The sequence below is a fragment of the Pelobates fuscus genome, chromosome 2 (genome assembly GCF_036172605.1).
Source record: "Pelobates fuscus isolate aPelFus1 chromosome 2, aPelFus1.pri, whole genome shotgun sequence".
Taxonomy (NCBI): domain Eukaryota; kingdom Metazoa; phylum Chordata; class Amphibia; order Anura; family Pelobatidae; genus Pelobates; species Pelobates fuscus.
Genome location: NC_086318.1, coordinates 34,694,651 through 34,708,367, shown reverse-complemented (window position 1 = coordinate 34,708,367; position 13,717 = coordinate 34,694,651). Strand labels below are relative to the sequence as shown.

Below are 13,717 nucleotides of genomic sequence, written 5' to 3'. Positions count from 1 at the left end.
TGCAAAAAAGTACATTTGTGGCATGCACATCAGACCTGAGAGTCAAATAGAACCGTCAAATACTGTGGTTACATCGCAGTTTGAAAAATTCACATTTCTTTGGCGCTGAAAAGGAAATTTAGGGTGTGCACTTCATATCTGATAGTCAAATAGAACCGTCAAATACTGCTGTGACATTGCAGTTTGAAAAATTCCCCCAAAAAATTGTGCTAAATAGTACATTTGCTGCCTGTGGTGCACTTCATATCTGAGAGTCAAATAGAACCGTCAAATACTGCTGTGACATTGCAGTTTCACTAATTCACATTTTTTTTGGTGCTAAAAAGTACATTTGTGGCGGGCACTCCAAACCTGAGAGTCAAATAGAACCATCAAATACTGTGATTACATCGCAGTTTGAAAAATACATTTTTTTTTGGTGCTAAATAGTACATTTGCTGCCTGCGGTGCACTTCATATCTGAGAGTCAAATAGAACCGTCAAATACTGTGGTTACATCGCAGTTTGAAAAATACATTTTTTTTTGGTGCTAAATAGTACATTTGCTGCCTGCGGTGCACTTCATATCTGAGAGTCAAATAGAACCGTCAAATACTGTGGTTACATCGCACTTTGAAAAATTCAAATTTTTTTGGTGCTAAATAGTACATTTGTGGCCTGCGGTACATTTCTTGCAGTACAATAATCCCTTAAATACTACTGTTACATTGTTGGTTTAAAAAAATCACACTTTTTGTGCTAAATAGTACATTTGCGTCCTGCGGTGCATTTCTTGCATTCCAATAAAACCCTTAAATACTAATGTTACATTGTTGGTTTAAAAAATCACACTTTTTTGTGCTAAATTTGCGGCATACAGTGCATTTCTTGTAGTAAAAATAATCACTGGAGAGGAAGAGAAAGTGCCCCCTTAGCCACCCACGATCCCTGGCCCTGAATGCCAGCATTTCAAAATTCCTGGCCTTTGAAATGCTGTCATTCCGTCTGGTGGACACAGACAGTTTTAAAAACCTGATGGCAATGGCTGTCCCACAGTACGTGGTTCCCAGCCACCACTACTTTTCCAGGTGAGCCATCCCTTCCCTGCACAATCAATAGGCGGACAAAATCAGATGTGCACTGCGCAGCAACGCCATCTGTGGCAAGGTCCACATAACCACTGATACGTGGACCAGTAAGCACGGATGCTATATCTCCCTAACTGCACACTGGGCAAATGTAGTGGCGGCTGGGCCTGAGGTGGATAGCAGTTTGGCGCATGTCCTTCCGCCACCGAGGGCATTTCTCTTTGCCTCCTGGTGCCTCCTCCTCCTCCTCCTCCTCCGCTTTATCCTCCTCTATCACCTCCTCATCCGGTCAGTGTAACACCTTCACCACCAACTTCAGCACAGCCAGGGGGAAATGACAGCAGGCTGTTTTAAAACTCCTATGTTTGGGGGAAGAACCCCACACCGCGCAGAGGCTGTGGATGGGCATGGAATAGCAGACCGATGAGAGGTTGTTGCCACTGAGCCTCAAGCCCGGCCTGGTGGTGGGCGATAATGGGCGAAATCTCGTAGCAGCTCTGGGCCTAGCGGTTTGATGCACATCCCTTGCCTGGCACATGTGCTGAATTTGGTGGTGCAGAAATTCCAGAAAAACTACCCAGATATATCAGAGCTGCTGCAGTGCGGGCCGTCTTTGCGTGCTTTCGGCGTTCTCACCCTGCTGCTGCTCGCCTGTCTTCGCTGCAGCGTAACTTCGGCCTTCCCGCTCACCGCCTCATATACGATGTGCCCACAAGGTGAAACTCCACCTTGCACATGCTGGAGAGACTGTGCGAGCAGCAGCAGGTGATAGTAGAGTTTCAGCTGCAGCACGCACGGGTCAGTCGCTCTGCACCAGACTTGCCCTCCAATAGATCCTCATTAAAGTATTTAAAGTGTACTCATTCCAATTACAGGGCCTCGAAAGAGTCCTGTATTGTTATTTTTCATCACTACCTCACCGCGTCAGGAGTGGGTAATTTGCGTTCCTGCTGCCTTCCTTGGATGTAGTAGCCATTTCTCAGGCTCCCTCTCTGGAATCGAATCCTGATTCCCCGTGTGTGTATGGACTCAGCAGTCTGTCTGTGTATGGACTCAGCAGTATGTGTGTGTCTGTGTATGGACTCAGCAGTCTGTGTGTGTCTGTGTATGGACTCAGCAGTCTGTGTGTGTCTGTGTATGGACTCAGCAGTCTGTGTCTGTGTATGGACTCAGCAGTATGTGTGTGTCTGTGTATGGACTCAGCAGTCTGTGTATGGACTGGGCACTCTGTGTGTGTGTATAGACTCAGCAGTCTGTGTGTATGGACTCAGCAGTATGTGTGTGTGTGTATGGACACAGCAGTCTCTGTGTGTGTTTGTGTGTGTGTGTATGGACTCAGCAGTCTGTGTGTGTATGGACTCAGCAGTCTGGGTGTGTATGGACTCAGCAGTCTGGGTGTGTATGGACTCTACAGTCTGTGTGTGTATGGACTCTGCAGTCTGTGTGTGTATGGACTCTGCAGTCTGTGTGTGTATGGACTCTGCAGTCTGTGTGTGTATGGACTCTGCAGTCTGTGTGTGTATGGACTCTGCAGTCTGTGTGTGTATGGACTCTGCAGTCTGTGTGTGTATGGACTCTGCAGTCTGTGTGTGTATGGACTCTGCAGTCTGTGTGTGTATGGACTCTGCAGTCTGTGTGTGTATGGACTCTGCAGTCTGTGTGTGTATGGACTCTGCAGTCTGTGTGTGTATGGACTCTGCAGTCTGTGTGTGTATGGACTCTGCAGTCTGTGTGTGTATGGACTCTGCAGTCTGTGTGTGTATGGACTCTGCAGTCTGTGTGTGTATGGACTCTGCAGTCTGTGTGTGTATGGACTCTGCAGTCTGTGTGTGTATGGACTCTGCAGTCTGTGTGTGTATGGACTCAGCAGTCTGTGTGTATGGACTCAGCAGTCTGTGTGTGTGTGTGTGTATGGACACAGCAGTCTCTGTGTGTGTTTGTGTGTGTGTGTGTATGGACTCAGCAGTCTCTGTGTGTGTTTGTGTGTGTGTGTGTATGGACTCTGCAGTCTGTGTGTGTATGGACTCTGCAGTCTGTGTGTGTATGGACTCTGCAGTCTGTGTGTGTATGGACTCTGCAGTCTGTGTGTGTATGGACTCTGCAGTCTGTGTGTGTATGGACTCTGCAGTCTGTGTGTGTATGGACTCTGCAGTCTGTGTGTGTATGGACTCTGCAGTCTGTGTGTGTATGGACTCTGCAGTCTGTGTGTGTATGGACTCTGCAGTCTGTGTGTGTATGGACTCTGCAGTCTGTGTGTGTATGGACTCTGCAGTCTGTGTGTGTATGGACTCTGCAGTCTGTGTGTGTATGGACTCTGCAGTCTGTGTGTGTATGGACTCTGCAGTCTGTGTGTGTATGGACTCTGCAGTCTGTGTGTGTATGGACTCAGCAGTCTGTGTATGCATGGACTCAGCAGTCTGTGTGTGTGTGTGTGTGTGTGTATGGACTCAGCAGTCTATGTCTGTGTATGGACTCAGCAGTATGTGTGTGTGTGTGTATGGACTCAGCAGTCTGTGTGTGTCTGTGTATGGACTCAGCAGCCTGTGTCTGTGTATGGACTCAGCACTCTATGTGTGTGTATGGACTCAGCAGTATGTGTGTGTGTGTGTATGGACTCAGCAGTCTATGTCTGTGTATGGACTCAGCAGTATGTGTGTGTGTGTGTATGGACTCAGCAGTCTGTGTGTGTCTGTGTATGGACTCAGCAGCCTGTGTCTGTGTATGGACTCAGCACTCTATGTGTGTGTGTATGGACTCAGCAGTCTGTGTGTGTGTGTGTATGGACTCAGCAGTCTGTGTGTGTGTGTATGGACTCAGCAGTCTGTGTGTGTGTGTGTATGGACTCAGCAGTCTGTGTGTGTGTGTGTATGGACTCAGCAGTCTGTGTGTGTGTGTATGGACTCAGCAGTCTCTCTGTGTGTGTATGGACTCAGCAGTCTATGTCTGTGTATGGACTCAGCAGTATGTGTGTGTGTGTGTATGGACTCAGCAGTCTGTGTGTGTCTGTGTATGGACTCAGCAGCCTGTGTCTGTGTATGGACTCAGCACTCTATGTGTGTGTATGGACTCAGCAGTATGTGTGTGTGTGTGTATGGACTCAGCAGTCTATGTCTGTGTATGGACTCAGCAGTCTGTGTGTGTGTGTGTATGGACTCAGCAGTCTGTGTGTGTGTGTATGGACTCAGCAGTCTGTGTGTGTGTGTGTATGGACTCAGCAGTCTGTGTGTGTGTGTGTATGGACTCAGCAGTCTGTGTGTGTGTGTATGGACTCAGCAGTCTGTGTGTGTGTGTATGGACTCAGCAGTCTGTGTGTGTGTGTGTATGGACTCAGCAGTCTGTGTGTGTGTGTATGGACTCAGCAGTCTGTGTGTGTGTGTGTATGGACTCAGCAGTCTGTGTGTGTGTGTGTATGGACTCAGCAGTCTGTGTGTGTGTGTATGGACTCAGCAGTCTCTCTGTGTGTGTATGGACTCAGCAGTCTATCTGTGTGTGTATGGACTCAGCAGTCTATCTGTGTGTGTATGGACTCAGCAGTGTGTGTGTGTGTGTTTATGGACTCAGCAGTGTGTGTGTGTGTTTATGGACTCAGCAGTCTATGTCTGTGTATGGACTCAGCAGTATGTGTGTGTGTGTGTATGGACTCAGCAGTCTGTGTGTGTCTGTGTATGGACTCAGCAGCCTGTGTCTGTGTATGGACTCAGCACTCTATGTGTGTGTATGGACTCAGCAGTCTGTGTGTATGTGTAACGAACATATACCCCAACTCGCAGGATTCAACTCGACAAAAGACAACACAGAGGAGAGATACGTCTACCGGACCTTAGAATGGCCAGACTCGACGTATATGAGAGGAGACAGAGTCAGGAACGATCCGAGGTCAAGGGCACAAAGAGACAGCGTAAACTAGGACTAGCCGGGGTCTGGTACACAGTAAACAGCAAGCCGGCAAACAGAACAGATAAGGATAATGAGATAATGTAGTCAGAAACAAAGCCAAGTTCAATACGAAGGAACACAACTGAACACAACAAGCGCTAAAGGGAACTGCAACAGAAACCACGATAGGGCAAAGACTAAGGGAAAAAGGTGAGTATAAGTACCTTCTAAATTAATGTGATTGGCTCCTGTCATATCCACACCCCCAAAAGGTAAGTGTATGGGGAGTGTGGCATGACAGGGGCCAATGGGAGCCTTTTGCCAAATTAGGCTCCCACTGTTTCTTTAAGAGCGCGCCCGAGACCCGCGGCGTGCTCTTAGATTCAGGCGGGACACGTGACCGTTTCTCGCGGTCACTGCCCGCCTTCCTGTTGCAGCCGTCGGATGAGCCGCGCGCGGCTCGTGCAGCAGCAGGACCAGGCGCGGCTCGAAGAGAGGACCGCGGCCGGCCCCTGGATAAGGTAAGTAATGCTACAGTATGGACTCAGTAGTCTGTGTGTGTATGGACTCAGTAGTCTGTGTGTGTATGGACTCAGTAGTCTGTGTGTGTATGGACTCAGTAGTCTGTGTGTGTATGGACTCAGTAGTCTGTGTGTGTATGGACTCAGTAGTCTGTGTGTGTGTATGGACTCAGCAGTCTGTGTGTGTGTATGGACTCAGCAGTCTGTGTGTGTGTATGGACTCAGCAGTCTGTGTGTGTGTATGGACTCAGTAGTCTGTGTGTGTGTATGGACTCAGCAGTCTGTGTGTGTGTGTATGGACTCAGCAGTCTGTGTGTGTGTGTATGGACTCAGCAGTCTGTGTGTGTGTGTATGGACTCAGCAGTCTGTGTGTGTGTGTGTATGGACTCAGCAGTCTGTGTGTGTGTGTATGGACTCAGCAGTCTGTGTGTGTGTGTGTATGGACTCAGCAGTCTGTGTGTGTGTGTGTATGGACTCAGCAGTCTGTGTGTGTGTGTATGGACTCAGCAGTCTCTCTGTGTGTGTATGGACTCAGCAGTCTATCTGTGTGTGTATGGACTCAGCAGTCTATCTGTGTGTGTATGGACTCAGCAGTGTGTGTGTGTGTGTTTATGGACTCAGCAGTGTGTGTGTGTGTTTATGGACTCAGCAGTCTAACAATAATTAAAATTGTTATTCCTGTGAGTTGTTGTGTAGGAAGGGCCCCAGTGCACTGCACTGCCCGGGGGGCCATAACGCTGTTAAGATGGTACTGCTTGTGTGTGTCAGTGAGCTTCTATTTAGTGAGCATGTGTTTCTGTCAGTGAGCTTGTCTTTAGTGAGCTTGCGTGTGTCCCTGAACTTCTTTGTAGTGAGCTTTGTGTTTATACAAGTGAGTTTGTGTGTGAGTCAGAGAGTTTTGCCTGTCAGTGAGCCTATTTGCGCATGTCAGTGAGCTTGTGTGCTTACTGTACAAGATAGATGGATAGAGACAATGATAATGTAGGAATGGCATCCATTTTTTTCCAGGCCTGCTTTGGATTCCCAGTTTGGCTCTGCCAGCGAGTGCGCTTTACCGCTAAATCATCTGTGCGAGCTGCCGCACACTTTAGCCCTGTTACACACATCTGGGAGCTGCTGTTGACAGGTACTAGTAGTCTACAGATTGGGACATGGGGTATATGCTCAGCTATCTGTATAATACTATAGTGCTGTTCTCTGTATAATACAGGTCTGTGTGTGTATAATATCCTGGGACAGTCAGTGCTCCCTGTATAGAGCTGCTCTCTGTATAATACAGGTCTGTGTATAATATCCCGGGATAGTCAGTGCTCCCTGTATAGTGCTGCTCTCTGTATAATACAGGTCAGTGTCTGTATAATATCCCGGGACAGTCAGTGCTCTCTGTATAGTGCTGCCCTCTGTATAATATATGAATAATACACACAGATTCCAGGAACTAGAGGAATTAGAAGCAGTGGAGTGGTGACTGAAGTCTCAATCTGAGACATTTAAGATGTTGAATTGGTGGCCTGAAAAGGGGCTAATGGAATATGTGCATATGTTTTCCTTTTGCTCCCATTTCTCTCGTTTGTTCCATTCTGTAAAGTATCCTTTAATATCTTTCATTTCCTATTTTCAGCTTTTTCTTAACTATATAATAAATAAATATAATTATTTTAGTGAATTAATGTATGTTATATGGTATAGACACAACTCTGACTGAAGCACATCTACACAATGTCTTTTTTTATATTTGTATTAATATTATTATTATTATTATTATTGCCATTTATATAGCGCCAACAGATTCCGTAGCGCTTTACAATATTATGAGAGGGGATTTAACTATAAATAGGACAATTACAAATAAACTTATGGGAACAATAGGTTGAAGAGGATCCTGCTCAATCGAGCTTACATTCTATAGGAGGTGGGGTGTAAAACGCATTAGGACAGGAATTTGCAGTCAAATAAGGTGGGCTGCCCTTTAGGAGAGGGCAGGAGATAGGCATGTGAGGTAGGGGTTAGTCTTGGAGGCCATAAGCTTTCCTAAAGAGATGGGTTTTAAGGCTCCCCTTAAAAGATATAAGACTAGGGGAGAGTCTGATGGCGGTAGGCAGGCTATTCCATAGGAAGTCCTGCAAGCGTGAGTTGGCCGTACGGGTGCGGACAATGGACAGGAGGTGGTCACGGGCAGAGCGGAGAGACCGAGAAGGGACATACCTATGGATCTGTGAGGAGATATAAGAGGGGCTAGAGTTGTTCAGGGCTTTATAGGTGTGCGTTAGTACCTTGAATTGACTCATATAGCATACAGGAAGCCAATGTAAGGACTGGCAGAGGGATGAGGTGTGAGAGAAACGACTAGAGAGGAAAATCAGTCTAGCAGCAGCATTCATTACGGACTGTAGGGGTGCAGTACGGCTTTTGGGAAGACCAATCAGGAGAGGGTTAGAATAATCCATGCGGGAAATTACTAGAGCATGGACAAGCTCCTTGGTAGTATCTGGTGCAAGAAAGGGGCGGATGCGGGCTATGTTTTTAAGATGGAATCTACAGGATTTGGCAACATGCTGGATGTCAGGCTCAAAGGTGAGACCAGAGTCAAGTATGACGCCAAGACAGCGCGCTTGCAAGGATGGAATGATGTGGGTAGCACGAACTTGAAGGGAGAGTGAAAGAGGAGGATCAGTATTAGGAGGAGGAAAGACAAGGAGCTCAGTTTTAGAGAGATTGAGTTTCAGAAAGCGGGAGGACATCCAGTCAGAGATGGAAGAAAGGCAAGCAGTGACACGTTGCAGGACGGCAGGGGAGAGGTCCGGGGAGGAGAGATATCACTGGGTGTCATCAGCATACAGGTGGTAGTGGAATCCAAAAGAGGTAATAAGTTTGCCAAGAGAGGCAGTATAAAGAGAAAATAGAAGGGGACCAAGGACAGAGCCTTGGGGGACTCCAACTGAGACAGGACGAGGGGAGGAGGTATCATTAGAAAAAGAGACACTGAATGAGCGTTGGGAGAGATAAGAGGAAAACCACGAGAGGACAGAGTCACAGAGACCAAGCGATTGAAGAGTTTGAAGAAGGAGTGCATGATCAATGGTGTCAAATTATGTGGGTTGGACATAGTGGGCCGTGTTTTGCGGCAGTGGGTGTAGTAAACTTTCAAGGTAGTAATTGATAGCTGTACTGCAAAATGTCCTTGGAATTTTTTTTTCAAATGTTGGCAACTATGGCACTGTATCAAGGGAAATGTGTTTGTTTTTTCAATAATCCCTGGTGGAAAATAATGAATCCTCCACCAGGGATTATTAAAAAAAACAAAACAAAAAAAAAAAAAAACGTGTCATTACACAAATGTCCAATCTGCATCCACTATACACACTGCATCCACTACACACATTCTACATCCAATATACACACATCACAATCAGTACACACTCCCTGTGGGCGGACTCGCGGGCAGGTCCAAGGGGGCCAAGACCGTGAGCTATGTCAGGGGCACCATCATTTCTGATGGCAGCCCTGCCGGAGACTGTCACGGATCTGAGTCATGGATCTGAAGCAAGAGAGTGATCTCTTTAAAGATTATCTGAAAGCTTGAAGTTGGCATGAAAAGTGTGAGTGGCCAATTTTACTTTTGTTTTTTAAGCAAAGGTTTATACACTATTAAACGTTGTGTTGTTGTGCCTTTCCTTTTTCCCCAATCAAAATCACCCCTACTTTCTTGTTTTATGTCTATGGCAAAGTTTAAAACTGCAAATATTTGTTGGTAAATGATATTATTTTCCAATTAGATTATAAAGCTGAAAAATCAGTATGTAAAACCCAATTATAACCCTAAACATTTTACCATTTATTCTTTTCTCCCTCTAGATTTCTGTGAAGACATGTTTGCTATTGATCCAGTATCGGTGCTTCTAGCAATAATTGTCTGTCTTTTTTTGCTAAATACTTTTTATGACCGGAAAGGAAATAAGTACAAAAACTTTCCCCCAGGACCAAAACCTTTGCCAATAATTGGAAATTTGCACATTTTGGATAATAGAAGACAATTTAAAACATTTCAAAAGGTAATATTTCTTCTAGCGGCATTGGGTAAATTAGCAGAATGTTTTTACAGCCAGAAGTGAAACATACTTAAATCTTAAAGTCTATTATGATAAAAATCATGGCAAATGAACACCATGATGTTCAATATTTCTTGCAAAATAGCTATAGTTAATTTTCAGATCGTTTTAAACTTTCAAGGTTAATTACTGAAGTAATAATTCAAAGTGAATCCAAAGTGAATTAAAATCCAAAGTCAAAATAGCTGAAATGTGACTCTGAAACTCTGGCCTTAAATTTGAAATGCACCTTGAGTTCTCACTTTAGTAAATAACCCTGTAAATGCCCTTGTTTGCTTTTGCTTGTCAATGAAATACTTTCTTTGTTTTTGTTTTTTTTTTAAAAACAAGAAATGAAGAAAACAGTCATTTGATTAGGCTTGTCTTATTTATAAATTGTAATGAATCATTTATTGTAAATTCTGAATAAATTTGTGTTAGACCCTTGTTTGCACATTGTATTTCTGGTGATTTTTGAATATTCCTTAGTTGTGTTTTCTTAGAAGAAAGTATCCTGAATAAGAGGTATTGGACATCAATTATGTAGTGAGTTGGATTCTGCTAATATTATCAGGTTTTACTTCCCCTTGATGATATCTGTTAGCAACACACTACCAGACTTGGATTAGAGAGTATTAAAGTAGGGGCTACAGATGTATTAACATGACTAAATCTTTATAAACCACTATCACGCTATGTTGTTCTTTGCAGTTAGCTGAGAAGTATGGCTCTGTATTCAGTTTTCACATGGGAATGAAGAAAGTGGTTGTATTGTGTGGCTATGATACAGTGAAAGATGCTCTTGTCAACTACGCAGATGAGTTTTCTGGGAGACCTGTCATACCCATCTTCCATGATACATTAAAGGGATATGGTATGTTTATTATCACTTAGAGGTAAAAGGTATTTCAACATAGTCACCTTTGCAATTTATTTTTCTATTTATGACAGTCACTGATTTAGTGAATAATCCAAGTTTAATTTAGGGAAACTACAAAGTGACCTGCAAAAGACAGCACATTATTTCAGCCACTCTGGCTTACAGTTTGCATTTTGCCTATTCAATATACTTCTTCCATGCCTCACTATAGCTAATAATGGATGCATTGTCATGATCTTGCTATTGATTCATGTAGAAATCTATGTATTTTTAATTCAAAGAATAAGACCATAAGTTGACTTCCCTGCATGAAGGCACATTTTCATTTTACAGTCACTGGTCAAGGGGGTCTCTGCTCAGGCTGTGTTTTAGGAAAGAGTGTTCATATAAAATAAAGAAATGTAAAAGAATAATTACCTGGTAAATTTATTTTCCTGGATATTTATCATGGCAGCATCACTTATAGGTTAGCTCCACCTCAGTCGGATCAGGACAGGAATTAATCAATTCAAACAGACTGAATGTATAAAGGGTCCCTCCTCCCTTCACACACCAGTCGAGTTTGCAAGCTAAGATTAAAGAAGGGGAGAGAGAAATTAATTTTTTTTTGAGGGGAGAATAAACTTAGGAAACATAAAATAACGCAAATTCAAACTTTATTGTGCTGAAGAACAAAGGAAATGACTCCTTTCCCAAAAGAAGTTGAACAAGAATAGTTCAAGTCCAACTTGTAATGGTTAATAAGTCATAGGGGATGACCATGTTGCTGCCCTGCAGTTATCATCTGGAGGAATCTCTGCCCAATTAGCCCAAGAAGTTGCAGAGGATCTGGTTGAATGAGCCTTTATCTTATCTGGAGGAGGCAGCTTGGACTTTCTATATGCATCAGAAATGACTGCCACAATGCAGCATCTTAACGTGGAAGAAGAAGCCTCTCCTTTATGAGCACTTGAGAGGAGGACCAATAGTCGGTTAGCTTTCCTGAATTCTGAAGTAATTGAGAGGTAATTAATGATGCAATCTCTAACATACAGTTCATGTAGTTTGATTTCTTATGGAGAAGATGGAGATGGCTTGAAGAATGGAAGTATTACATCCTGATGAAGGTGGAAATTAGAAACCACTTTCATAAGAAAATCTTCTCTTGGTTTTAGAACTATTCTGTTGTGAAAAATGAGTGAGAAGTTTTGCGGGAAAAAGCTTGTAGTTCCGAGGTTCTTTTAGCCATGGTGATGGCTACCAGGAAAACAACCTTATAGGTAAGATATTTCATAGAAATAGGAGTGAACGGAGATTCAGTTAAGGCATCTAACACCAGAGGGAGGTACCATGGTGGAGAAGTATTTCTTGATGAAGGACAAATCCTCAATGCAGCTTTAACCCCTTAAGGACCAAACTTCTGGAATAAAAGGGAATCATGACATGTCACACATGTCATGTGTCCTTAAGTGGTTAAAACAATCTGGATATTAGGGAATGGGATGTCCATGAAATGTTAGTTTTTTTTTTTTTTTTAGAGGCAATAGAGGCAATCCCAACTGCGTTATCAGATTGATAGCTGGGGGGCAAATATAGGCCTACCATAAGCCATGCCAGTCTTCAGAATAAGTGCGAGATTACTAGAATGAACTCAAAATATGCTAAATTTGGAATATGACTCAGTTAGTCCTGCCCTAGCAGGCTGTTTACTGGGTCATTCAGACAGAGGCTAAACTGTGTCTGGGAGACCTATGGTGCACATAGGAAGGTGGCCAAAAATACAATTTGTAGGAAGAAATTCCTGCCTGTCCGGATAAGGACAGGAAAAACACTGGTGTGTGTGAAGGAAGGAGAAACCCTTTATACATTCAGCCTCTGTTTGAATTTGTTAATTCCTGTCCTGATCCGACTGAGGCAGGGCAAACCCATAAGTGATGCTGCCATGATTAGTCAGGAAAGTTTGGGTTATGTTTAAATAATGAGTAAAATTCACATGCAGGACACTTCTGCAGTTAATCTTTGTCATGAACATGCAGTGGGGTGGGGAAGTGCAATTTCATTACCATGCCAATGAACAGAAGATGATAGGCTACAGTATTTTTGTCACCATTTCACAATAACTTACTAGATTGTGAGTAAATCCCATTGTTGTGAAAGAGTATTATAAATTTTCTCCTTTACTAAAAATGATGTATTTTCCAATCTTGTCACATAGGCTTGCTAAAATTCCATAGATGTTTAGAAATGGTTGTTTAAAGAAACTGTAAGTTTGAATCTATTTATGAAATATTTTAGATTGATAAATGTTATTGTTATAGTGACATTTTAGCAAATTTTACTTACTTAATTTAGGTGTCGTTTTTACTGATGGTGAAAACTGGAAAGTGATGAGAAGATTCTCTCTTACTACACTACGCGATTTTGGAATGGGAAAAAAAGTGATAGAAAATCTGATTAATGAGGAATGTGATTCATTGGTGGAAGTATTTAAATCATACAAAGGTTAGTGATTACTGTGGCGGGACACCACCACTAAGTGCCATGTCCACTGAGTATTCAGATGTTTGGTTTTGTATTTTGTGCCCTCAATGTGTATTGTTATGATTTTCCCTTGTTTAAATATGTATTTCCCGTTGTAGTTTACTTTTCAGCCCCGTGCGCCGGACCACCCCGATACTCCATTTAGAATGTGTGGTTAGAATGTTCACACCTTGCTAACAAGGTGTGAAAACTGCTGACTGCAAGGAAACAAGCAGCGCGTGCTTCACCTGGGTGGCCGCCGGTTCATATAGCCGAACTCCACCAGGGGGCAGTGTCCTGAACCAGCCTGCGCACCCTGTCATCGGTCCACATGTCGGGAACCGTCCTACCAGCTCCCCAACAGAGCTATAGTCACTTTTTCCCGTCCTCCCTACCTGGCAGCTACGAGGTTAGGCTAGTTGCTGCCCAGGAGAACGCTCTCTCCGGCAGATACCTGCGTGAAGTATCCACCAGAGAGAGGGACGCGCACTAGCAAGGAATCTCTGGAGCTGTGAGTCGGTCTCACGGCCGCAGAGTCCCGCTGGCCACATGGAAGTCTGTGCCAACCAATAGGAGAGGAAGCGCCCATTCAAACTGGGTTCGCGCCATTCTCCTGGTTGGTCACTCAGACATCAATATACAGGTAGTGGAACTGCACTCAGCCTTTCACTCTGGAATCCTAGGGTGCTCTTGGATCAGTCCCAGTACCAAAGAGACCACATATATAGTATAATTGTAGAAAATAATCCAGGCACTCCAAATGTTCCAAAAGATAGGCAATTTTAT

The 13,717-nt window shown here is 43.8% G+C and overlaps 2 protein-coding genes across 2 annotated transcripts in view; both read left to right on the top strand.

The window, feature by feature from the left end:
• Positions 1 to 13,717, top strand: part of LOC134586516 (cytochrome P450 2K1-like) — a 426,562-nt gene that overhangs the window by 194,495 nt on the left and 218,350 nt on the right. The gene's annotated exons all lie outside the window — the stretch shown is intronic.
• Positions 1 to 13,717, top strand: part of LOC134586518 (cytochrome P450 2K1-like) — a 71,186-nt gene that overhangs the window by 22,915 nt on the left and 34,554 nt on the right. Inside the window, exons 2-4 of the mRNA XM_063442077.1 lie at positions 9,320 to 9,516; positions 10,264 to 10,426; positions 12,764 to 12,913. Coding sequence (XP_063298147.1) covers positions 9,334 to 9,516; positions 10,264 to 10,426; positions 12,764 to 12,913 — 496 coding nt within the window. The 5' untranslated portion in view covers positions 9,320 to 9,333. The remainder of the gene's footprint in view (positions 1 to 9,319; positions 9,517 to 10,263; positions 10,427 to 12,763; positions 12,914 to 13,717) is intronic.